Source organism: Lissotriton helveticus, chromosome 7 (genome assembly GCF_964261635.1).
Source record: "Lissotriton helveticus chromosome 7, aLisHel1.1, whole genome shotgun sequence".
NCBI lineage: Eukaryota > Metazoa > Chordata > Amphibia > Caudata > Salamandridae > Lissotriton > Lissotriton helveticus.
The window spans coordinates 1,615,216,610-1,615,244,141 of NC_136068.1; the positions used below are offsets into that span (position 1 = coordinate 1,615,216,610).

The following is a 27,532-nucleotide window of genomic DNA, read 5'->3' on the forward strand; positions in this document are numbered from 1 at the left end:
CACTACTCACTACTCTGCACTCACTACTCACTACTCTGCACTCACTACTCACTACTCTGCACTCACTACTCACTACTCTGCATTCTGCACACTCACTCTGCACTCACTACTCTGCACTCACTACTCTGCACTCACTACTCTGCACTCACTACTCTGCACTCACTACTCTGCACTCACTACTCACTACTCTGCACTCACTACTCTGCACTCACTACTCACTACTCTGCACGCACTACTCTGCACGCACTACTCTGCACGCACTACTCTGCACGCACTACTCTGCATCTAGCCGAGACCTAAAAACTCCACACATATTGCTTAACAAGATCCCTGCACTCCAGGCTTAACCCATTATTGATGGTACCTCCACTCAGTAAGGCTCCAACTCGGGGGAACTCCTTTCTGTCTAAGAAGCTAAAGTGTGGAATTCAATTCACTGCTCGAATAAGAAGATTGACAACCACCCCCAATTTCGAAAAGCACTTCGGACTTGCTTCTCCCCACCTCTGATAACACAAGCTACTGACCCGATACTCAAACAAACGGCAAGCGTAAATGCATGGCTGCATCTCCTCTCACACACACCGCAACCTTCCACATGTATGCGCCATGAGATAAGCCGAACCCTATTTGGAGCATGATTTCGAAACTCATGCACCTCAACCAATCTCTCCCACATAGGACTGTACCTAGGGTAGAACCAGATGTAAATGTATGTATAGGCATTTATATAGCGCACTACTTACCCGTAGGGTCCCAAGGCGCTTCGACCGTTGCGAAACCCTTCCTGGCTTCCCTGAGAGATGGTCCCTTATTGGGTATCTCCAGGGTGAGACCAGGCATCCCCGGCGGTCTGGTGGGGCCGTTAGTGAAGATGAGGCAAGCTAATGCCCAGAGTTGCCGAGTGTGATCGCTGATCAGAGTGGGCACCGAGGCGAGAGAATTATCGAGTCCGCTGACCCTGGTCCAGAAACCTGCCGCGCCGGGAATCGAACCCTGGTCCCGGGCCGTCCGAGCAGTGTACTTTGATATTCAATACACTGACTGACTCCGCTAGCCCCTCATATGTCAGGAGCCTGGTCCATAACTTTACCGATCTCACTGCACTAAATCCTTACTTAATGACGTTATTCATCCTCCAGTCCAGGCGATGAGCATTGTTCTGTAAATGAGCAGGTTCTCTGTTACATCTCAGATGTCCAATTTACATAATTCTAAAATCAGTCAGCCACCTCCTGTCAGCAGCAACAAGTACAACCACCACACACAGCGCTTCTGCACATTCTAAAGCATTTGGCGACCTTCAAATAGTGTATTTAAAGAAAATGATAAGTTCCTCTTTGGAGACTCACGGAGCTGCAGATAAAATTATTTGAGAATCCTGTTGCTGGCAATGCACCGTAAAACCCCAGTTCGCAACTATGTGTCAGGAAAAAAAACTTGAGAGACCTTACCTAATAAATATTTCACCACCAACCACGAACAAATGCAATGCAAAGCCTAGTTTTACACAGTTGCACTGGTTCAAAGTGATATGAAATGCCAGCACCTTTCGTAAACATCCTCTCTCTGGGAGAATAAACCCCAAACCACCTCCATAAATTGTCTTTAACATCTATGCATTGTTAACCGCGGCTACTTGCCGGCCCAGGCTATTGCGCTTGAATGGTCCATTAGCCACTAATATACTCAGCACACTGCCTACGCACCTGTGCCTGGGGCACTGGGCAGGCGGGGGCACTGTACCCGGAAAAAGAACCCCCACCCCTATCAACTGCTACAGGACTTTTGGGGAGAGGGGAGCCGGACAGAAGGACAGCGACGCGCACCGTACCTGGGGTATGGCCGGCGGTGGTCTCAGGAGGCAGCCGCTAGCCGCTTCGAAATCCTCCGCGGTCCCCCTCACCCAAAGTCGCCCTTCAAATGTAAGGAGGCGGAGGACCCGTGCAGGACAGCACCTACTTCCGGTTTGGCCGGCAATGCTTCCGGGTCGCCGCAGGCAGCGCGGCGGCCCGCCCTGCACGGGGAAGGGAGGCAGCTTTCGAGGAGGACAGCACCTGGCCGCGAGCGCGTTCTCGTGCGCGTGGCCTTAACAAATCGGCACGCGCGGCCAGTGCTGTCCTCCTGGGAAGCTGAGCCGTTAACAATAAGGTCTCTGGCGAGAGCGAGCTTCGCTCGCTTCTAGCCGAGACCTAAAAACGAGTATGTAAACTGTATAACAGTTTGAATTTTATGGGCTACCCATGTTCCATGTGGGCATCTTTAAAATGTTGACAAGAATCTAATCCTATGTGTATGATGTATATTGTTTCAAAGAAATAGGTGCCCCGAATATGCAAAAAATATATTTTCCACTGTACGCTCTACAGTTAGTCCCTCATGTTTGTCACAAAAATGTGAACACTCTCAAGATAGTCTAGATCAGCGGACTGAATTTTTTTGAGGAAAAAATTGTCATAATATGTGACAGATGTGAGCAAGCAAATACTCCAGGTACAATGTGCCTTGCAATAGGTTAAAATCAGATGGAGTGTAATGATGCTGTGGTATACTCAAATGATATACCGCTTTTGTCAGTTTTGATAAGATGAATTTCGAATCTTTCCTAGAAAACGCCTATTCCATTTCCTCAGCCTCACCACTGGATCGTATTCATCCAATGATTTAGAAGGCTATGTCCATCTTCTTCGGCCAAATCTTTTTTTGGCCATTTGTAACAAATCCTTGTCGGAAGCTACAGAGCCTGCAGAATAAAAAAGGCTCTGGTAACTCTGGTAACTCCTGTGCTAAAAAAGCTGAATGAGGAGCTGCGAGAGCCAAGTTATTTCTGTTGGTGTCTTTACTGCCATTCCCGATACAAAAGGGGATGATGGACGGAGCGTTTGAGCAAATCAAACACTCACCCCCATTCAAAAGATCTGGGTTGAATCCATCACCGTTCTTTAGCCCACTCTGCCACCCCAGTTCAGACATGGCTATATGCAAATCAGTCTGACCCTGTGCCTCATGGGAACAATCCAGTCCGAACTGCCAAGCCATGCCTTCAGACTGATTTGCATATAGCCATGTCTGAAATGGGGTGGCTAAGTGGGCTAAAGAATGGTGATGGATTAAACCCAGATCAGTTGACTGGGGGTGAGTGTTTGATTTGCTCAAACGCTCCGTCCATCATCCCCTTTTGTATCGCTTTGTTCGCCCTAAGTGTGGCAGGGTATGCTCAGACGTGAGTCCCTTGGTGTGAGTGTTTGATTGGTTCAGATGCTCCATCCATCGTCACCCCCTTTTTTACTGCCATTCCCAGCAAAGATTCTGAAGTAAAATGTGAATAGGCAGATTTCAGGCTTTTTAGAACACCACCATCTGCTAGACATTGCCTAATCTGTCTTTTGTCCTGCACATGGTATTGAAACAACGCTTGTCTTGATAATGAATAACTGAAATTATTAGCAGATAGAGGACCATTTTGTAGCCCTGATATTACTCCACCTGTCTGCAGCATTCAATACTGTTCCATGCTACTTTGATTTCCAGGTTGGGCAAGGCGGGTATCAAAGGGATGCTCTAAACTGCTGTGAATCTTAAATGAACAACTGTTGTCAGGTAATACAGCTCTCTTTTTTCCAGTTTAAATATAAAGCTTTGGGACAACCTGCCCCTCTATGGTCTGTCCTGAGCCTGACTCCATTTAATCTCCATCTATGTCCCTGGCACATCTGATTAGACCTCATAGTGTAAAATGTGGGATTATGCAGAAGAAATGCAACTGATCATTTCTATAGATCGTGCTATGCCTTATAGGCTGGACTCCTTTTTCATAGTTGTATGAGGGATAGTTCAGCTTAGTAATCCATGAATACTCAGCAATTCAATGGTGATAAAACCAACATTTTGTGCAATTCTTAAGAGTTCTTCCTTCTAGTGTTTGGCCAATATTGGGAACTTTGGCTTTCAGGTGGATGAAGATCTGCCACTAATAAGTCAAGAAAATAAATCGCCATCCACTTGCTTTTCCATACTGAGAGATACCAAAAAATCTACCACTTCTTTCGGCTCAGACGCGACCTCTGGTAGTACAGTTGACCATCTTAAATAAGCTAGACTATTCTAACACACTATTTTTTAGGTTCTCCAGATTATATTTTGAAGCAGCATTATAGAATTCAAACTGCTGCTGTCGGAGGTGTGGCACAGCGGCCAGGGTGCCTGATTCCGGACTACGGGGTTTACGGTTCGATCCCCGGTGCCGGCGGCAGGTTAGCCCAGCACCATGTGACTCAGGGCAATAGCTTGCCTAATCTTCCCAAGGGCCCCCAGTGCCGGGACACCACTTCGGAGGTAGCTGTGCGCTTTACAAATACTGGTATTTATTATTTATTTATTTAGATTGGTATTACATTGTCCAAGTCACTCCTCTGCATCGGAGCCCCTACACACTGCATTGGTTGCCTCTTTCAAAAAGGATAATTCCACAGTATCTACAGCAGAAGTTTGTGCGATACATACCTAGAGGCTCCGTGCGGTCTGCTGATGCAAACCTAGTAGTTGTCTCGAAGATCCTACACAAATGAGGAGGGGACTGAGCTTTTTCTGGGGTGACAGACTATTTATGCATCACTCTTACACTTTCTTTGCCCTCCCTCACTATTTGTTCACATTCAGACTGTCCCTTAAAACATGACTGTACACACCTCAGTTCCCTTGATGTGAAGAATGAAGTTTTGCTTATTAAAGCGCCAGGACTAATGAATAGGTATTAGCAGCGCTCTATAAATTTATTTAGGTATAATATTATTTCTCTTTTAAAAAAAACAGGGAGTTAGAGCTTCAATCTACAGCTCTCATAACGCAATACCACTGTAACTCCTACACATTCTCGAACTAAAATGCTTCTCTTATGTTCCATTATCCATAATCTTCCTTCCCTAACGAGCCATTTCAATATTTACGAAATTCTAATTATGGTGGCTGGCAAAGCCTTCATTTCTTCCTTTTTCTAATCTTGCCAAGGCCATGGCTACGTACTGAACTGCTGTACAAAACCCCGGTATGAAAATATAACTACCAGATGAGAAGAACAGTTCTAGGATCAACGAATGGTTGAGTAAGGATCGCATAATGGAGAGAAAGAAACGGAGCCGGTGAGTTAGAAAACGATGAGGTGGTACTTTAAAAAAAAAAGACGTGGAGAAAGAGTTGGAGTAAAATAAGAGCACTAAAAAAATAAAGTACAAAAGGAAATCAGGCAGTGCAGGAAGGAGGTAGAGAGACGGGCAGAACGGACATCATTCCAACTAACAGCCATAGGGCACTATACATGAGAAGTCACTGAAAACATTAGGGGAAATGTGTAGTAAGAAAGGTGATCTACGTGGTTTACCTGCGGGGTGGTGGTTGGTTGCATAGCCCTGCAAAGGGTGGGGGGTACCATACGCCTGTCTGTGCAAAATATCTGTTTCGGGGTGAGAACTTCTGGACCCTCCATAGACCAAACTGTTGAGAGAACAAAAAGCATACCAAGTTAATTATTTCAAGCATGTACCTACATGTTTTGTCGAACAATAAGATTATTGTCTAGAGCAATCACAAATAATGGATTTTTAAGACAAAATATTAATACCACGTCATCTCCCTCTTTACTTCCTGTGTGGAGCAATCTGGCATGTAGGTAATGCCACATCTCAACCTCTACAATAGCACATGTTGTGATGGCCTATAAACATTAGGGGCTACGAACAGATCTGCTCAAACCAGCTACTAATTAGGTTTGAGTGACTGACTGTTTTGTCAAACTTTGTTAAAAGAGATTAAATGTTATGGGGAAAGAAAAGTGCATTTCGTATTATAATTAGTTTATTTAATTAAATCGTCCTACCACTTAATTACAGAGCTGCAAAATACTACTGTAACAAACGTTAACTGAATTTGCAAGGTAGATGGATAACTTTTGCATAAAAGACAAAAACCCACTCCGTGATTTCCCAGAGATTCTACATTAGCAGGCATACATTTTTATTGGTTACAACAATCATTAATGAGCATTTAACAGTTTTTAATACAATTTAATTTCAGCCCACATGGACGTTTAAAGTAAAGCCAAGCCACCAATATAATAGATGCAAATATATAAAACAGTCAAAAAAACATCATAAGCAAACAACATTGTTGATTATGCATTAGGAACAATTAGGAGGTAAATTTAGAATGTATCTCAACCAGCTAACGACAGGAGTGCAACAAATTGCATAATTTCCGGGGGTATTGGGGTGCTGCCTGTCACTTTATACTGAAAAGGTTTTTTGAGAGAATTGTATACGTTAATAAGGTCATCAGAAGCAATTCAGTTGCGGAGCACAAATCTTCATCCACCGAACAGTGGCATGCTTCATCATCGGTCTGTGTTCCTTGTCGGGCTGGCAAAGGGCTCTTTGACAGTGTTCTTTTTCCATATAGCCACTAAGCCGGATCTGTGCAAACCAATATTACCGCAAAGTAGATTGTCCAGGAGATTAGGGAAAAATAAAGAGATTCAAATTAAGTAAAGCCTCCAGGGTGCAAATTCGTCATTTGCATGGAGCCTTCATAAACATTAAAAATATTTGGGCGCTGAAGTGAATTCATATTCCTAAACATCAGGAGAATAGGTCAACATGTTTATTGCCTTGTGTAGTCCCCTACAGGATCAATGGCAATTCTTCAGGACAACAAGTGCTTGCTTGATCTGTAAGAGCAGTTGTTTTAGTCAGTATGCATGAAAAGACCACTCCTATCAGAAACCATGGTTGATGGGCAGATGAGGCTATGATGTGGAGGGACACAAATAACTGGCTTTAATGTTCTAAACTCAATGAGTTAATAGGCTTGATTCCTTTGAGGATTCGGGTCATATGTGGCACAAATACTGGTTTCCTAAATGTAGGTGACACTTAAGGGGTGTTTTATAATGTGGATTGTTGTACCTGGATTGGGTCAGTAGGAGTGGGCTTTTCATATATACTAAGACATCCCCTCAAGTAGATTTTGTAAACATGCGTGATCCTGATGTATTGTCACTGATCATGTAGGTGACTACACAAGGCAAGAAACAGGTTGAACTATTCTCCAGATATTTGGGAACATTTATTCCCATCAGATCCAAAATGTTTTAATCTTATCAAAGGGTCCCTGAAAATAAAGAATTTGCTCTTGTTGGAGGGGGCTACGGGTTTTGGGCAATCTACTGGTCAATCTACTTTGCAGTAATATTGGGTCGGACAATATTGACATACACTTTTATGTCAAATAATGTTTTTTGATAGGTGGATTTCTTTCTTGCTTTCAGGACTGCAAACACATTTATTTTTCATTGAAAGAGGAAGGACGTGGGATGGACCAGTAATCCTCTCATCCCTTCTATTTAAGTTATAGTATCACTTTAAACCAACTTGAATCTTTAAGGACAAAATACATAACATGGCTGATCCTGGTCAAGATTAAAGGGACACCCAAAATATGGTATTCAATAAGGAATGGGCTGAAATACCTAAGTCTTTCTACTAATAGCAGGCACATCAGTAAAACAATTCTTAATTCAAAATCATCAACGAAAGTGGATATGTAGGACATTAGAGTGTAAACCTTAGTTAAAGCGACACCACACTACTCACATACCAATATGGAACAAAAAGATAGATTAACTAGAAGGCTAAGTAGTGCACTGGACAGAATGGAGCACCATCATTATCAAACAGGTTAAAGACCAAATGCAAGAACATATTGCTTACTCTTTAATAAAAAAAAGTCAATATTTGTATTACCACGTTCTGACTTTTCCCAATTGTTGAAGATTAAGGCTTCCAATTTCAAAACTAAAATTCTCAAACAAAACACTGGACATTGTAGTCAACATCAACTGCATTTCCAACAACCAGAAAGAAGCAGAGGCCAATAGGTCTGGCCATGGCAAGCTGGTACAATAGTTAGTTTTTTTTAAAGCATATGACACAAAATTGCCTTAACATTGCTGCCAAGTGCTTGCAATGAACATTTAAAATAAAAATAAAACCATTGCAAATAATATTAAAATAATTATACACTGAACAGGTATATAAAACATTTGTAATTTTAATGCACATTACTGGAAAGTGTGATTCCTATAGCTGCAAAGAAAAGGTACTACTGGCTTTGAAGAACAAGTTACTTACCTTTCATTATGCTCTAACTGCAGAATCCTCAAATTCTGGCATCAGTTTTTTTCTTCACACGCTTGTCCGTGCTCTCAGACGTGGAGCACGACAGAGGACTGCAGGAGATCATTTCACAGAATGGTGAGGTCGGAGAACAGTGAGGAATATACAGTTAGAACATTACCGAAAGTAAACAACTTGTTCTTCTAATGGATATTTCTAACTGTATTTGTCACATTATGAATAGATACCAAAGCAGTACCTGCGGAATGGTACAGATCAAAAAGTCCTACAGGGCGGAACGGGAAATGATCCCACAGGACGGACTACCAAGGAGGTAGTATGCTGTGAACGTGTGCACTGATGCCCACATAGCCTGGCAGATGTCCAGGACAGGCAGTCCACGTGCCAATGCAGAAGCAGCAGCCTTGGCACTGGTGGAGTGAGTCATCAGACACTCTTGAGTTTGCTTCTTAGCCAGTGCATAGCAGATCCTAATACAGAAGATGATCTATTATAATATAGTCCACTTCAGCACTTCCTTGCCTTTCTTCGCTCCAGAGAACCTCACATAGAGCTGATCGTCCAACCGGTGGTCCTCGGTACGGTTGAAGTAAAAGCTCAACACTCTCTCTAGGGGTCCAAAAGATGCAGTCTTGCTTCCTTTTTTGAGGGATGAGACAGAGCAGAGAATGTCAGGAATGTGATATCTTGTCCAACATGAGAAGGTGGCACTGTCTTTGGCAGGAACGCAGCTCGAGTTGTCAACCCTAGGTTGGCCGGAAAACAAGGTGGTATAGAGTGACTGGACTAAGAGGGCCTGAATCTCACTCACGTGACGGGTTTATGTACTGGTACCATAAAGAAAGTTTGCCAGATCAGAAAGAGTAATGGCAACGGTGTATGGGCTCATAAAGGGTACACGTTAGGGAAGATGGAGAAATGTGGAATGTGCCATTGTGAAATCATAAAGGGTTTTCAGTGGAAACATCTATTGCAAACCCTTCAGAAATTTCACCACAACAGGACTTTTATAAGCGTAAAAAGGCTGCAAGGACTGCGATGCCCTTCTGGGCCAAATATGAAATGAACAAGACATCTGAAAGGTTAGTCTGTAACGGGTCCATCTGTTCTGCACCGATGCACCAGCTTATCCCAGTGTACACAAATTTTGTGGAAGGGTGCCTGGCTTCAAATATCACATCAACAACTGCAAAAAGAAGATTAAAGGAGGTCAACTGCTGCTGCTCGATCTCCATTGAGCACTTTGCATAGATCCGGGTGCAAGACACTGCTCTGCTGCTGCAAAAGAAGATCTTCCCTAAGCAGCAGTCTGATCAGAGAAGAGATGCCCAAGCTAAAGGTTGCGAGTACCATCCTGGCCCAATTCAGAGCAACTAAGATGACATGGAACTGGTTGTTGCTGACCTTCTATAGAACACGGGGCAGGAGTGGCAGAAAGGTATCCTACAGTTGTGGGTTCCACTCCTTCCAGAATGATTTTCGGTGAGAGAGAAATGTATTGGGAACTCCAGTGGTGAAGAGATCGAACCAGGTTTCTCCCCTTTGCCTGGGAACACCGTGTGCCGGTGCCATTCGTGATCCACAAGGCATTGCTGGCTGAGTTCGCCTGGCCTGGCATTCAAAAATCCCACCAGGTGGTGCACAATAAGGAAAATGCCCTGCCAGTCCCAGAGGGGTGGAGCCTGCTGGCTTAGGATGCTGGAAATCACCCAGCCTTGCTTGTTGCAGTGCAACATTGCAGTGACGTTTTCTGTGAGAAACTGAACCAGCCTTTTTTGATGGTTGACAGGCAGTCTCCAGCAGCTTGGTGTGGAGGAAGGTCTCTGCCGGATACCAGAGTCCTCTGATCTCCACCTCTCTCAGACGACCTCCCTAGTCCAGCAGCGACTAGTCTGTCATCACCATGAGCTTTGGGTAAGGTAGGGAGAGGGGTCTGCCGTGAGTACAATTGTGGTTGAGAAGCCACCACTCCAGATCTTTTACAGTCTCCCCAAAACCTGCATGGAATCTGGCTGGTTCCCCTGGTGAAGGGCCCACTGAGACTTCAGATCCCACTGCAGAGCTTGCATGTTCCATGTGGCATAGTCGATGAGCAGAATGCAGGGGGCCAGTACACCAAGAAGACTCAAAGCCATTCTCACTGAGAACCAGGACGAGGCTGAAACGTCAGGATCATAGGCCAAATGCCCTGGCCTCGTTGATCCAGCAGGAAGGGCACTGTAATCCAAGGTGGCTCCCATAAAAGAAAGGCTGTGCGAAGAATTCAGGTGTGACTTCGACAGATTGATTGTGAACCCCAGCGATGCAAGGAGGTTCATCATCGTCTGGAGGTGGTCCATGACTGACTGTGGCAAACATTCCTTTAACAGCCACTCATCGAGGTAGGGCAACAGTGGTACTCCCGACCAATGAAGATGGATTGTGACCACTGCTATCACTTTTGTTAACGCCTGAAAGGCCATAGGAAGGCCAAAAGGGAACAGAGCAAACTGAAAATGCTTGTGGCCCACCTTGAACCACAGGTAGCATCTAAGGAATCTAAGGGCCTACAAGACAAGGATATGTAAATAGGCATTCTGCAAGTTCAGCGCCACCATTTAGACTTCTGGATCCAGGGCAGATAGAACCTGGGTTAACACGAGAATCTTGAATTTATCCTTTAGCAAGAAGACGAAGCTTTAAAATAGGACAAAGGCCTCCATCATTCTTCGGCACAAGAAGTAGCAGAAGTAACAGTCAGACCATACTTCTAAGGCCAATACAGTCTTTATAGGTCCTTTGACCACAAGAGTCTTCACTCCCTGATGCAAAACAGGCAGGTGATCCTCTAAAAGCTGCTAGGATATAAGTGGAAGGTATAGCAACTCAAACAGAATGGCAGGGTGAATGATTTGAAGAACCCATTTGTCGAATGTGATGCTCTGCAATCCCTGAAGGAAGTGGCGCATACTGCTTCCTACACAGTGGCTGTGTGCCACTAAATACTGAAGAGGTTTTGATGTAGTTGCCAAAGAGGCAAGGGATTGAGATGGGAGCTGCACTGATGGCCTGGGAGCTGTCTGTTGGGCCCATGGTCTGACCTCAAAAGAGCTGGGAAGCCTGCTGTGCAGGTAGCGGAGCAATGGCTCTGCCAAAAAAAATCAAGCCTCTGGCATATGCCTGAAAAGGTCCATGTTCCCTTGCACATTAGTAGATTTGAGAGAAAAATCTCTTCAGAATGAAGAAAAGGAGTGGATCTCCAGATCCACATCTGAAGGCTTCGAAAGAAAAGAATGGACAGCAATGTGCATGTGTGGCGCTTAGATGTGCTGTGGACTCTGAAGTCAGTCGGATCCTTAAAACCAAAATAAACACCAAACTTCAATGGACATGCTATGGAGTAGGGTGGGTTCTAGCAGGGCATCACTACTTATGAAAAAGTAAGGCATAACATTTTTGGATTATATTATAAATGTTCATCAATTCCAATCAAGAAAAGTTGTGTATTGCTGGAAAAACAATAAACTGTTATTCAGTTGCAGTTGGCATGGTTGACACATGCAAGGGCCTGCGGTGACTTCCTGTCAAACGTAAATAAACACAATCACATAAATGGCAACACTTTATGGAATAAATTGGATGCCCAATGTAGCAAATAAAACCACTGTGATATCTCAGCACCCATCTCAAACACAGACAAATGTCTGAACGTAATGGGCTACTACTAATGGAGCTGAGTGACCATGTATGTTAGGTCTTGAATCAAATGCTCCTTCAGCAACTCTGTTGCCAGCGACTGATCTTCCTTTATTCTTTATAAATCTTCTCATCCATCTTCTGAGCTTCAATTCCTTTCACCCTCTCCTTTCTATTTCTTTAATGCATCTCACCCGCGACATACAAAGCCTAGCTGTTTATAATATTTAATCAAATTTTCACTTCTCAAGTTATGATAAACCGCAGTTAATAGAAAGGTATCATTCTTATTTTTCCTTAGCTAACAGAACTTCAAAACGGGAACCTGGTTCTCTTAAGAGAAGTCAAGAGGCTTCCACCCAGACGAATATCCAAGAGTTCAAAGGAAATGACCTTGACCTTTCGGACAACATAGATATTCAAATCTATGCAAGAACCATGAGAAGCTGGTTACAAAGGAGTTACATAACAATAAGCAGAAGAATATATATAAGAGTGTGTGTAAGGTGATAATATTTTCAAATCGATTTACTTTAATGTCTTTACATACTAAAGTTAATAGTTTTTAAAATAAACAAAAATAATTGTTAAGAAAGAGTCTCAGTCACCAGAGTGGTCTAAGCTCCCGAGTGGAGCATTCCTCGTCTAAGGATGCCAACGGATACTTTGCTATCTGCCATATGCTGAGGCATTGACAATCTTTTTTATTTCCTTGCAGTGCATCTTTGAGCTGTAGTTGCCTGGCTCCAGTCACCTTTGGGAGCCATCTTGTGGTCAGGCTACCCACTGGGTATTTTAATGGTTTTAGGTTTTACTTCCTCACCCTTTTTATCATTTTGATTTTGCCAGTACTCCTCCCTGGCGGGAAAGCGCCCCAGGAGGGCGGGGAGGGGCTGGGCTCTAGTTTACTATTCTCCAGTATTACATCTTTCATAGATTCACATGCTTGTATCTTCCCCGTCGTCATGGTGGGAGTCTCACGGTAACAGAATGACCATAGCAGTATCATAGAGAAGAAAAAACTGCATAGAAAAGCCCATAGGGACTGTAATATTTGGTAGCCAGACCTCATCCTTGTTTGGTCCAAAAGTCAGCCAATCAGCATTGCTGCCCTGCCCTCACACTCCCCAGCAGAAGCTTCCTGCCTCAGATTTCCAACCGCCTTCGTGTGAGAAAGGAGTCTCCCTGAGCTCTGCTCAGTTTACTGTTCCAGTGTGAACTATTGACCTTTGGTTTTTCAACTGTTTAACCTTCTGGATTAAGGTATTGTGGGTACCTATTACTTTTGTGATGGCTGAAAGCTCTAAAAAGAGGCTTTTCAGGCCTTGCAGATCCTGTGGAAAGGCCAGGCTTTTCTCTGAAGATCCTCACAAGGACTGCTTATACTGTCTACATCCAAAGCATGCGGCTAAGGATTGTAAATATTGTAGAACCTTTTCTGCTAAAACTCTGAGGGACAGAGAGGCTCGGCTACTGTTGTGGCTTCAGAAGAAGAAGGCCGCATCAGATTCGGATTCTGGTGAGGACCCAGCACTTGTACAAAGAAAAGACTTGGTTGATAAAGCAAAGCGCCTGTGGCCCGTGATAGTATGGATTGGATTAGGTAATGGAATCCTCATTCGAAACCACTTACACCGCACCCAACAATGAACGGGCCCCTTCGTTTTAACAGATGAAAAACTGAAATCCTAATTCTAAGGGCACCAGACAATGCCTCTTCTCTGTTTTTTGCCCCACTCCCCAGTCTCAGAACTGCCCCCAATGCCTCTCAGAATTCTCGCACTTCTCAAATTGGATTTGCTCCTAAAATCAACACCTCCTTAAGGGTGATCTCATTACACCTCTCTGAGCTCCAGAACAAGCTTCCTTCCATGCACACCTCTCCTCAGTTGCCCGGCAAGATGCCTTGTCTTGAGCCATACTTCAGTGTAGCGTATATATGCCTTCCAAAAACTCTTCTGGACAGGCTACAAAGACTTCAAAATCAAGCCACTACAGTGTACCTGAACCTGAAGAGGCGTGACCAAGTCTAACAGGCACTGAAAGAACTCCACTGGCTCCCACTAGAGTTGGGGACCAATTCAAGGTGCTTGGTATTACTGGAATGAACACCTGCCACTAAATCCTCAACTCTACATCCCATTAGGAACCTCCAAAATAGCATCATTTTCTCTCAACGCCCCTTCAATCCATAGAAACATGGTGGACAGTCCTTAGGTAACACCCGGATCCCTCACTTCAGAGCAGAAGCTAACAACCTCCAATTCAGGAAAGCTTGTGATTCAGAAAATCGTTTTAGTGAAGCATGCCCCCTTGGCCTGTAATAGGATATAGGGCACTCATCACATCCAAGTGAACGCTAAGAACCGCACTATTTGTTTTCTCCTTTCTCAAGCTTTGATTAATCCAGTGCTTTGCAAACTTCCAAAGTAAACATACACTCACTTAGTACAATGGGAACATATCTTTCTTTCCTTTTGTGTTTAGACTCACGAGTAATAGAATTCACAAGCTCGATAAACAAGCCCACAGCGTCATTCACCTGTACAAGCTTCTTTTATGTCACTCTAACAACTTCCGCAGCCTGCATCCAACTGATTTTGTCTTTACCATAACTGCTGGAACACAGTTTGGGGACTTTGCTACCCTTTCCTTGACAGAATAGTTATTTTAGCTGAAGGCCACTTGTACTTCAGGCTTACATCAGAAGATCTCTGGGTCTAGCGGTTTCCTTATCTACAATGATGATATTCGGCATTAGTTTCTTTCCAGTGATACTTTCATAGTCGACTTTCTCTGTTGAAAAGTGGAGAAGGGAACAATCGGCAGAAAAATAGCTAAGAAACAGCAACAATGCAGTATGAAGTGCTACACAAAAAAAACATAACAGTGCTTTGAAGTTTGACCCCTTTGGTCTTATGCTTTTGATTCCAACTCTAGACCATTTTGGAATCCATGACTTTGGTTGCTTCCTCTCGGATAGTGCACTCATGATTATACACGTTATCCAAAAACACCAGCACAGTTAACACTGAATCTTTAGAAGAAGCGAAAACAAAGAAATAAAAAGTGAGAAGGTTCTCCCTAATGTCACACAGGTATGAAATCTCTGCAGTAGTTTGAATGGATTGAGTGGACGGACGTGCCCTTGGTCCTTCTTTTGGGAGACTGCTCATGCTGGCACCATGGAAGCCAAGGGTTATTCTTGAACTAAGAATTGGTTTCCATCAAGGGTGGCAAGGCCAGCAGTATTCAAAGATGGCGTCATTCTTTTGACCTCAGCCCAGGCATACACTAGACTGACCCACTAAAACACCTGTAGGAGTGCGGACACATAACTAGCCCAGTAGAGAAGGCAGAGAAGACTTAATTCAGGTGAAGTTTTCAAGAGTACAGAGAAGGAGGGCAAATGCTAGGGGCACTCCTCACAACACCGTAGTACAGTGGCCGTTACAGCACAGGTGAGTTTCTTTCTGCGCTTCATATTCTGCATCTCCACACCCCTTCAGTACCTCATGAGAAAAGTAGGGTCAGACAGCTTTGGGAGGCAGAATAGCACACTCCTAAAAAATGCTCGCTTGTGCACGTGACCAGGCACAAGCTCTGCATCACGGTCACGCCATCCATTTCTCAGAATGGAAAGGCTGGGTGCTAATACCTTTTGTAATCGGTGAGCGAGGCGAGAGTCCTTTACTTTCTGCTCCTCCTTAACGTTTAATTCTTGATGACCGCAGTATTGCCATTACAAATCTCCTTACTGCTGTTCCTATTTGATACTAGTCTCCTTTGTTTTGATTGTGAAAGGAACTTCTTACCATGTGATAGGTGCACCCTTTATCTGTGAAGTTTGGATATATTGCATTATTTTTAACATAGCCAAGGATTCCTAGATCCTGTGAAAGAACTTTAAATGTATACCTGCCCAGGAAGGTGCAAGGGATAAATGAGAAGGTTTAGTACTGTGGATTGAAACTTCCCCACATAAGACTTGGAAAACCAGCAGAGTTTTGCCAATGTACTATGGAAAATGTGCTTTTAAGCGGGATAACAGAACATGACTGCAATGCTTAAAACCTTAAATATATAAATATTTGAAAATAAATGCATTATGCAATTATGTATCATCTGTGCTTACCCAAAGCCCTCTGGGCATTCTGAATACATCTCTTAAAATAGATTTAGTTTCACACACTCGATTTACTGTGCTGAAAATAAGAAATACGTTCTTCTTGTTCTAGGAGTACCACAAATTATTCCCCTGGAGCAGGGGCAGTATTTGGTATTTTTTTTTCAAGATGCCCTTACTCCAATCGCACTTGACTTGCTTGGCTCGCCTGCAGTGTTTCACATTGATACTGTTCATTGTGACATAAGGAAAAACACTTCTTTCCGTCAGTGTGTCTTAGAGGGAGAGCTCTCAAGCACTTCTACAATGTTTTTGCATGCACACAATATTTTATATAAGTGTTACACATTAATAAGTTATGTTGGATAGTCACCTTTAGCCTGCGCTCTGCGAGAATACCACAGTCATCCAGGTATCCGTTTCCCAATATACAAGTTGATAGTGTCCATGTACGCGGATGACACCTTGCTCTAAGTGCGGCAACCGGAGGACAACCTCTCGATGGTGTTGAGAGGTTGTACTGTTCAGTTCGCTTTCGGGGATACATGTGAATTGGGGCAAGACCTTAATGTTCCCGCTTACTCCTGCCACCAGGAGAGTAAATTCAAACTACCCTATTCAGTGGACTACCGACTCAGTCCGCTACCTGGGTATCCAGCTGCATACGGACTCGGAAGTGGTCCTCAGGGAGAATTACGGGGTAGCGATTTCTAAGCTGGAGAATGACGTGACTAAATGGATAGGGCTCCCCTTGTCCTTGATGGGCCGCATATCGTTACTGAAAATGAGTCCTCCCCCGCTTTTTATTCCTTTTCAGTAATATCCCTATGGTTTTATCGGGAGCATTCTTTCGACAGTTGCACGCTCTGGTGCTCCGCCTGACGTGGGCTGGAAAGCAGCCCCGGGTAGCATGGGACATACTCATCCGCCCCTATAAAAAGGGCGGACTACATGCTCCGGACCTTGAGCTATATTATCGTGCTGATTAGGGCAGCATGCGTATGGCTGGATGCACGGCCCGACCAACGCGCCGCACCTGCGGATTGAAGCAATAGTGGCTGCCCCGACTCCGTTGCCGGCGCTGCTGTCCCAACCTAGAGATCGCCAGACGGGCATCTTGGACTCCATGAACGTAGTTACGCCTGCCTGGCATCACCTTATTGATTTCTTTGCTGATTCTGACTGTACGGTATTTCTTCACTTCACTTGCCCGTCCACAGCTGTGTTGTATTCGTTTATGACACCCGATATGTATATTTCTCCTCTTGTGCTATAATAATAAAAAGATTAAAAAAAAAAAAAAAGAAAGTATCCCTTAACGGCCGCCATCGTCTGCTGCACTTTAAATTCCTTAATAGGGTATATTACACCCCGGAGCGCCTGTTCCGCTATGGATTACGAGAGAGCTCCGGTTGTGAGAGGTGTAGGGCACAGTCTGCCGACTTTTTGCATCTTGCCTGGCTGGGCCCGAGGGTTGCAGACTTCTGGCGTGCGGTGTGTGACGAGGTAAATAGAGTCACAGATCTGTCACTGACCCCGTCTCCATTGTTGGCCTTGCTGGGGTATTCTAAGGATATAGCGCCGGCAAGACGGAGGCTTGTAGATATGGCCTTTTTGGTTGCCAAGCATTGTGTCTGACTCACCTGGATGCGAGGGCCGGCCCCGATGCTTGCTAGATGGTCTCATGACATGTTATATTGCTGTACGCAAACAGAGCAGTATAGTGAACTGCTACCACCTCGTAATCGACCTATAAACTACTGGGCGCTGTACCTGGAGAGGAGGCCCGTACAAGATGATGGTGAACTAGGGAGGACTCCCTTAGTTTTGGAGATGGGGGGTGCCCAAGAGGACGCATCACTACACACTGATGTAGAGTCTCTGGTTGACTGAGTTCGGAATGAGTCTTTTGCTGCTGTACACGGGCTGGTTGTGGGCAGTGTTGATGAAGACTGGAATGGGGAAGTGTATTGTATATGCGCCAAAAATGCTGTTCAGGTGGGGGTAACGCCATAATTTATGGAAAATGTGTCCATGACAAAAAGTTATCGCAGTAGTATTGTATAACTAGTGCCAATACTGAGCTCCTTCATTGTACGTTGTTGAAATGCCAATAAAATAAAATAAAAATAAAAAAAGTTATGTTGGATAGCCATGACCAAACTATTTTATGTGAGGTTGGGATCTATAAGAAAATGTTTAAAGGAATTAATTTTGGGTTAATGGCTATGGCCAAAGATTACCCATTTTCAGCTATTTGTAATTAATTTCACTCAATCCTGTATTATATTTAAGCCTGGCTCGATATCACAGCTGGGCAAAACCTATCACCAATTGTTTAAAATGTACATAGAATGGACTCTGTCTCCCCCAACAAAAGCATTTCTCACACCACACTCTAATAGCAGCTACGTGCATAATTTTGCTTTCTCTGGAGTGCTTTTATTGCCAAGCAAGAGAGACTATTTAGCATTCCAAAAGTACAAAGGATCATTCCATATATTCTTTAGGACATACATGCAGAGTGTGCAGAAAGTAGTTTGTTTCTTAGCTTTTTTTCACCGCAGCAGGTATTTCAGTAGTGTTTTAGCCCAAACTCAAAAAGCAAGTCAGGCCCAATGGCCTCTAAAATGCAGGTTTATTTGATAACCATTCTCCAAATCATCAGTAGGTAACCCACTGCTGGTTAGACATTTAGCACTTTTTTGTTTTGAGTACAGTAAATGTAACTCAATTCTTCTTCGGTCTTACTGTTCCCTAGTCTAACGCCTTTAAGGGCTGAAACCAAAAAGGCAATAGCCTTAGTGGGAATTGCAAGGTTGCCCCTGTGCTCTAAGATATGGAAAACTGCTCTGACTTGGTCATACGTTTAACTGGTCACCTTAGAAGTCAGTAGTCCTGATGCATGTATATTTTTGAACCACTGGAAATGAGCACTTACAAAAAGGCCTAGTTTATTGTATTGGGCTGTTTCCTCGACAATGCCATGATTGAAAACTTTACTTAGAGTGATTGTTCACACACCAAGTATGGACACAGCTAATCCTCTGAACAACTTACTGACTCCTGAAATTTCCCATGCTTTACAAGCTTGGACAGATGGCTTTGCTAATGCGTTATTGTATCGCTGACCAATTAGGGCATTTTCCATCTCTCTGCGGTATTGTCTCATCAGCACTGGGATTGAGGTGTGCCCGTTTTACCCCTCAAATATATATACATATATATATATATATATATATATATATATATATATATATATATATATATATATATATATATATATATATATATATATATATATATATATATATATATATATATATATATATATATATATATATATATATATATTTCTAAATATAAATAAAATTCAAAAAATACAACTGGCACAAAAAAAAAATTGAATTTCTCTCAGCCAGTCAGGGGGTCTGCGATGTAACACACAAGATCTGTGACAACAAAATTGGGAAAAAATTCTCGGTCAATAAGGGAATTCATTATTTAGTGCTGCAAAGCCAGCACTAAAAGTAACTATTTAAAACTTGGGTAAGTGAGTTTTATGCTGTAACGTATTAGAAACAACTAAAGATATTAATGGGCTCAACCAACTTACTACTAACTATATAGATTCCACTGTTGACTCTCTAATGATGAACTCTGAGACAGTAAACTAGCCTAGGAAATGTTCAATATTTCAGCTTTTGCCCCTTATGACCTTCCGTAGGCTAATTCCAAAAGTTTCATAATCTATGTATTTACGGTCTAGGAAAAAGGTAGATTAAATCCCACCAGAAATACTGTCAACCAAACGATTGAGCCCTTCAGAGGCACTTCCAAAATAAATACGATACATATTATTAAGGAGTCTCCCAGATTCAAAGCAGCAGTATCTACAGATTGTTGTTTTTCAGCCTTACTAAATATCTAACCCATAGATTCATCAAGCATCCATTTTGCGATTCCTTATTAGCGAAAAATAAGGATTCGCTAATAAGGAATAGCAAAATGCTATGCATGAAGAACTCGCTTAAAAAATAGCGATTTCTTAAAATTCCTTAATTGCGAGTCGCAAATTGCGAGTCGCAATTAAGGAATACCTCCCCATTCATTCCTATGGGCCTAGAGGCCCATAGGAATGAATGGGAAGACAATCTCCATTTGCGATTCTCAATTAGAGAATGGCAAATTGAGATTGCAATTTCAAGGGTGCCAGGGTGTCAAAAGGACACCCTCTTGCACCCCTGAAATCTGCATATGGGTACATCTTGCACACACACATGCCCTAAGGGCATGTTTGTGTGTAAAATGGAACTTTGAAAAATGCACTTTAGTGCATTTTTCAAAGTTTTTGCAAATTACCATGAAGTTTAAATTACCATGAAGTTTAACTTCATGGTAATTTGCTCCCCCTATTAGCAAAATCACTAATTTTTTTACTTTAATGCATTGCATTTAAGGAATCTCAATTTGAAATTCCTTAAATGCAATAGCAATTTAAGTATTCGCAATTTTGCGATTCCTTTAATTGCGATTTTTAATCCCGGTCGCAAAGGGGCAAATCTAAAGAATCTGCCCCTTTGCGAGCGGTGTTTAGCTTGATGCATCTATGCCATTGTTCCTTTGAAAAAAACTGTTTTTACCTTACATTTCCTTCTGTTTAAACAACATCAGTTAAAATGTAATTTGCATTTCAAGTGAGGATGGAAGATACTTGATGTTCATGTGGATATTTGTTTCTCTCCAAAAATAGGTTTCATCAGAATCTTAGTTACATCACACAAATAAACTCACACCCGAGAAATCGTCATTTCTGCTTTACAATGCCAATATTCAACTTTAATGCGGTCTCCTCTATAAACACCAGTTCAGGAGAACGCCAGTAAGAACAGCAGAAGAAAAGCAGAAACTGAGTCAGCAAACAGGGAAGCAATCCCTCCAAACCCTCTTTAATACAGGTCTCTTAAAAGGACTCAAACCAATTCACCTGCAAAATGCTCTGTGCCATGTAGGTCCGCTAAAGTGGATAAATGCAATGAAAAGTTATTCCTAGTCACACAAATAGACTGAAAAATAATGACAGAAAAAATATTTTCTTAAACTTTTTTTTCTACAGAAAACTACATTAGAATCATAATAGTAGTAAAAACGTAAACATTTTATTACACTTAATAGAGTTGGAACTTTTGCTATATAATCTATCCTCTTAAATATAATCTGTAGATTTTTTAACAAAATTGTTCCTAATTCAAACAGTTGAAAAGTTACTGAAAACATAGCAGCACACGTTGCAGCGCAGTGGAAGGCCCTTTGCAAAGGTTGACAGGTCAACTTTATGTTGCTTACTGCTATACTTAGGTGTTAAACTGGTTCTAATGAAGTGCAACCAATGCCTAGGCAATGTTAACAAGTGTAACAAGCATTGGCATATCAAAAAGGCCTCGCATTTGGGACCTTATAAGTGTTTAGCCATGCAACAGTTGGTGGTGTGTGTGCCTGGTGGAAAAGCGTGCACCGACGACTGGTGGTGTGTGCGCCTGGTGGAAGTGTGGACCGACGGCTGGTGGTGTGTGTGCCTGGTGGAAGCGTGCACTGATGGCTGGTGGTGTGTGTGCCTGGTGGAAGCGTGCACTGACAGCTGGTGGTGTGTGTGCCTGGTGAAAGCGTGCACCGACGTCTGGTGATGTATGCCTGGTGGAAGTGGGCAGCGACGTCTGGTGGTGTGTGTGCCTGGTGGAAGCGGGCACGGACGGCTGGTGGTGTGTGTGCCTGGTGGAAGCGTGCACAGACGGCTGGTGGTGTGTGTGCCTGGTGGAAGCGTGCACAGACGGCTGGTGGTGTGTGTGTGCCTGGTGGAAGCGTGCACATACGGCTGGTAGTGGGTGCCTGGTGAAAGCGTGCACCGATGTCTGGTGGTGTGTGTGCCTGGTGGAAGCGTGCACGGACGGCCGGTGGTGTGTGTGCCTGGTGGAAGCGTGCACAGACAGCTGGTGGTGTGTGTGCCTGGTGGAAAAGTGTGCACCGACGGCTGGTGGTGTGTGTGCCTGGTGGAAGCGTGCACAGACAGCTGGTGGTGTGTGTGCCTGGTGGAAAAGCGTGCACTGACGGCTGGTGGTGTGTGTGCCTGGTGGGAAAGCGTGCACTGACGGCGGGTGGTGTGGTTGCCTGGTGGAAAAGCGTGCACTGACAGCTGGTGGTGTATGTGCCTGGAGGAAGTGTGCCTGGTGGAAGCGTGCACTGACAGCTGGTGGTGTGTGTGCCTTGTAAAAGCGTGCACTGACGACTGATGGTGTGTGTGCCTGGTGGAAGCAGGAGCATTCACATCAATAGAAGACACAAATGAAACGGACGAAGAGGGAGGGAGAGAAGGGAGGGGGGAGTGCGAGCAGAGGAGCCTGATTACATCAATAACAAGCATTGGCATAGCCAATAGGTCTTGCCTTTGGGACCTTATAACTGTTTAGTTATCCAGCACAATATCCTTGGTGCAACAACAACACCTATTGCATGGCTAAACACTTATAAGGTCCCAAATGCGAGACATATTGGCTATGCCAATGCTTGTTTTATATACACTTGTCATGAATGTGTCATATATGTGTAATTCTTTGTTTGGAAATAAAATATTTCCAATTAATTTAAAGTTCACCGAAGGTAAGACATGAGGCTGAAAAGAGTGAAGTGAGATAATGTACCCAATGAGTTTCCTCACTGATACAGATTTAAGAAAAGCAGTAATACCAGTATACCTAGGAAGATAGAACTTGGAGAAAGACTATAGGAGTCTGCATAGAATCCAGACCATAGCATGGCGTTTTAGGTCTCACGATGCTCTCAGTAAAATCTATTTTATGTGTATGTTTCTGCTCCTGCCCTCAGGGCGTCTGCTTGTTTATGGAAGAGTTTTGCAAGGATCTGAGCTATTCACAGACCTATAAATATATTTATTTGTGTTATTGCCATGGGATTCTATTTTGAAAAAAAGTCGGTAAGATCCAGAGAAAGGAAACATTGTATATGTGGTATTATTTTAGAGCGCAACACACACAAAATAAATACAAAACAAAAAGAGTGGAGATGCCGGGGATTGAACCCGGGTCCTCATACATGCAAAGCATGCGCTCTACCACTGAGCTGCATCCCCTATCTGTTTCATTCAGCTGACTTTTGTTTTCGAGTATGGCATTTCCTGGGCGGTGTCGCGGTGACTTAATTGAAATTAACATGACATTTGAAATGTACGACTTATTGTTCACCAACAGTGTCTGATTTGCACAAAAGGCATGCATTGTCAGACAGAGCCGCCTCCAAAGACTCCTTTGCCACTTAAGCGCATGCGCAGATGAAACAGAGGTGGGGGCATGCCTTTATCAACGAACATACCATAAATGCAAGCTATTAAGTGCTTTGGGCAGATAAGAAAACTTCACTTTACCCAGCCACAGTGAGGAGGGCTCAGTGTGATCTTTCAGCAGCACAAAGAGGCGGGTCTGCATGTTCAGGACACACCAGCAGCGGTGCTGCTGTGAGAACGACTGCTGCAGCTCCTGACACTTCTGGTGTGCTGGATCACAAGGATATCTCCCCTTTGTGAGTAAGAGGTTCAGCGCTGGGATACCCTCTGGGTGACTACGCGCTTTAGAAATCTTTTAAATAAATAAATAAATAAATCTCACAAGCAGCTGACTGCCCCCAGCTGCCTATCACTGTTGTAACATGTGCAACAAGCCCGGCCTCAAACGTGGTGCGAGCGCCCATAGCGGCGCAAGTGAGAGCGCCGCAGCAAAAGTGAGAGCACCGCGTTTTAATGACCCGTGACGACGGAGGAAAGACAGATGGCAGCACGTGCACGGGTGTGTAACCGCACGCTGGTGGCCTATGGCAGCACTTTCAAAAGCCAGCTACTAAATGTCTGAGACCTAAAAACACAGAACGTAGCTGAGCACGAGCTCGTGAACGCAAGCTGGAGGCCAGCAAAAGCCTCTGGTGGTACTTTTAAAAGCCACTTGACCGTCCTGATCTCATCAGAAGCGGTCGCTCCTCACGCTGCTCCAGGCTCCGATTGGTATCGTAGCGCTATACCCCCAGACCGCTCTTTGCAACTTAAGCCATATCACATTACCCGCATTGCTCGCATTGCTCCTGCTTATTATTGTGCCTGATTGATAATTGCATTTACATGGTAGCGCTGATAGCGTTTATATCGTAGCGCTGTGTTGCTGAGGTGCGCTTTCTTGGACATTCGGTTGTGCTCGCATTGCTCCTGCCTGCTCATTATTGTGCCTGATTGATAATTGCATTTGTATTGTAGCGCTGATAGCGTTTATATCGTAGCGCTGTGTGGCTGAGGTGCGCTTTCTTAGACATTCGGTTGTGCTTTGCTGCCTCTGGCTGGATTGTTCATTTGTACCGGATTCTGCCGGTACCACTGGCCATTCCATAGCCATTACCTAAGTTTTGCCCCAATCTCGTCCTGTTAGGCTTTTGGCTTGCTGCCATTTTGTTGTTTGTTGTTGTGCCTCCCTGCCCGGCTCTCCACCCCGCTCCCGCCTCCCAGCTGCTCCTCCCTCGCTCCGCCCCCCTCCACCATCCTCTTATGACAGAGGCATTTGCGCGCAGCGTTCACGCGCAGCGGACGCGCCCCATGCGCGCCGAAGGCGCGCCAAAGGTAAGCCCGTCTAAGCCCGTCCGCGCCTGGACTGCGCCCAGCGCCAGACCCCCTGGCCCCCGCAAAATCCACTCCGCCCGCTTAACATACGACGCCTCAACCCTCTCAGTCCTTAATCCCGGCCGCCCACCAAACTGTTACCAAGCCGTCCCAGGACACACCCATGGACCCTTCACATGCCATTCCTGCAAGTTCGACTGCATCCGGACCCACACCAAATCCACAAACTCCAATCTGAGCTCCGACACTAACCAACTAAAGTGCATCCTGCTCAACACCCGCTCGGTCCACAGACACGCCATTGAACTCTGGAACCTACTAGACACTACATCGCCGGATGTCGCCTTCCTTACAGAAACCTGGATGAACGCCTCATCAGCACCCGACATCGCCATAGCCATCCCGGACGGCTACAAGATCATCCGAAAGGACCGCACCAACCAAACAGGAGGAGGCATCGTCATCGTCCACAAGAACACCATCCACATCACGACCAGTTCCGACGACAACCTCACATCCGCCGAACACCTTCACTTCCAGATCCACACCGACCCTAAGACCACACTCAGAGGCACCCTCATCTACAGACCACCAGGACCCCGCACACAATTCAACGATGACATCACTGACTTCATCAGCCCACACGCCCTCCCCTCCGAGGAGTACATTCTACTGGGAGACCTCAACTACCACCTATAAAAGACAAGCATTTGCAACGCAATAGGTCTCGCAGTAGGAAAGTTTGAGCTATTGGTATTGTAAATGACAATTTTTTTATTTGTGTGGGTTTTGAAAATGGCGAAATTAATAGCTTTGTCATTTACAATGCCAATAGTTTTAACTTGCGGAAATGTGACACCTATAGCATTTGTAATGCAATATGTATTGTATTTACATGACTTAGATGTATTGATATTACAAAAACAATGGCTTTTTTATTTTTTAAATAATTAATACTTAAATAAAAGTTATTATAATTTAAAATGACTATATCAATTCTTTTTCTGGTCTACCATGAAAAATACTGCAACACATAGAAGGGTGTAATATTTAATTTGACTGAGTAGCAGCCACATAGCGTAGTTCAGTATTTGGTTTCAGTTCTGTTATCAGGCAGGGATTTCTTATTTTATGTTTGTATGTTCAAGCCTTTGCGGGCCGCGTCATTTTACACATGCATGTCGGTGTTTACGTAACTACGCGCGCTCCGGATCAGTGGAAGGAAATACAATCCCTTCATTCAGGAAAGCTTGAACGAGAGCGGAAATCCTGTCCATATTCCAGGACTGGGCTGTCTGGCATGTGGTACATTTCACCTTGTATGATTAAAGGCAAGGTCACATTCCTGACCCCCGGCGGGTCCCCCAGACACTATAGAAATGGTTAAATGATGTCAACGTACTATACTGAGGGGCACGTTCTTGCTACTTGCGATCCATTCATTGGATTGAGTTTATGTGCGCGCGTGAAGGGTTTGTGCGCCTTATCACGGGAATATGGTGGTCATTTGCAACTCTGGGTTTAGCGGTTTGTGAACTGAACACGGCCTCTGGGTACAGAAGCTAAGGTTACGTCACGACAGCCTGTGGCTTCTCTCCCCACGTTTCTATCAGTGAGATTTGATTTCTTTTGCGTTTGGTATGTTATATAAAATGTACTCGAAGAAGGTTCTCAGTGTAGCTGCAGGCAGTCCGCCCGATAATGGGCGTGGGGTGCCATTTGGGGTAGGAAGCTGATATTTCCAATTTATAAAGGATTTCTGAAACTGTTTTTCAAGTTTATTACCCTGATTAAAATACTATATTGCGAAATGTTTTACCTGCTGCACACAAGTAAAGCCTACAGCTGTCAGTGTATTTCTTGGTGAAGAACTAATGCCATTTGACTGAGAGCTCAGCAGGATGGAAAAATATAGACCGTTTTTATCTATCAGTAGCATGGTCCTCATGTAAATATGTATTAAAAAAAGTAAAGTTAAAAACTTGCAAAATAGTTGATATTAATATTAAATATTCAGAAAACTTTCTGACAATTGAGTATAAAGCATAGAAATGCGGGAATGGCCTGTACGGTGGGTGTTAATGGCAATAACTGCCTCGATTTCAGGTACACATTCGAGCAATGGTCTGCCCTGCACCATAGCAGGATACGGATTGTGCCGATACACAGTGCATTATCCCTTCTAGACTTGTCCTCATTTAAACCACATCTTGGTGTATGAATGAGGACACCAACGGGTTGGCGTTGTTAAACACTGGTGAGATAATTTCCAATCCGGAAGGAGCGATGTCAAATCTACGGCAAAAGTACCTGTGGTCTGCGGCACCAATATAGGGTATTTAAGGTTATATTGCCATACTTAAATTGAGTCATTTAGTAGCGCTCGTAGTGTATAAAGCTAAGGTGCACACTGGAGAAGTACCTGGTTTAACAGACTTTGGAATGCGGATGGGGAAGGTAATGGGGGCTACATAAAAACGCAAGATTGAAAAGTCCTTCTCATCTTGGTTTGCCATGCGACCTCTCATATTTACCAGATCCAGAGGAGGGTGTTACCGTGAATTTATTTAACCCTAAGTTGTAGAGCTTCCCTCGCTTTTATTGCAGCGTCAGAATTAGATGCTTCTTTAAATAACAGGTGCAATAACGTTATATTGTTAAATTGATAGCCAATTAAAAACAAGGCAGTTCTGCAATGTAGACAACAATCACCGCCGCAGCCCGGAGGAAAACACAGGAAGCAGATGTCCGGCCCGCCGCCTGGTTGTGGGCGGGGCCGGGAAGAGGTGTGCCCGCTCCCACTGCCTTGCGGAAAGCTTTGTCTGTTGTCCTCCGGTCTCCCGAGTCGTGAGGGAGACCGGAAATGCCGTGCCAGCC

At 44.0% G+C, this 27,532-nt stretch overlaps 1 protein-coding gene and 1 non-coding gene across 2 annotated transcripts in view; both read right to left on the reverse strand.

Annotated features, from left to right (window-relative positions):
* Window positions 1-27,532, reverse strand: part of PRR12 (proline rich 12) — a 602,934-nt gene that overhangs the window by 446,764 nt on the left and 128,638 nt on the right. Inside the window, exon 2 of the mRNA XM_078655282.1 lies at window positions 5,378-5,490. Within this exon, the coding sequence (XP_078511408.1) occupies window positions 5,378-5,490 (113 nt within the window). The remainder of the gene's footprint in view (window positions 1-5,377; window positions 5,491-27,532) is intronic.
* TRNAA-UGC (transfer RNA alanine (anticodon UGC)) lies at window positions 23,060-23,131 on the reverse strand. The gene has a single exon. It is a non-coding gene; the product is annotated as a tRNA-Ala (tRNA).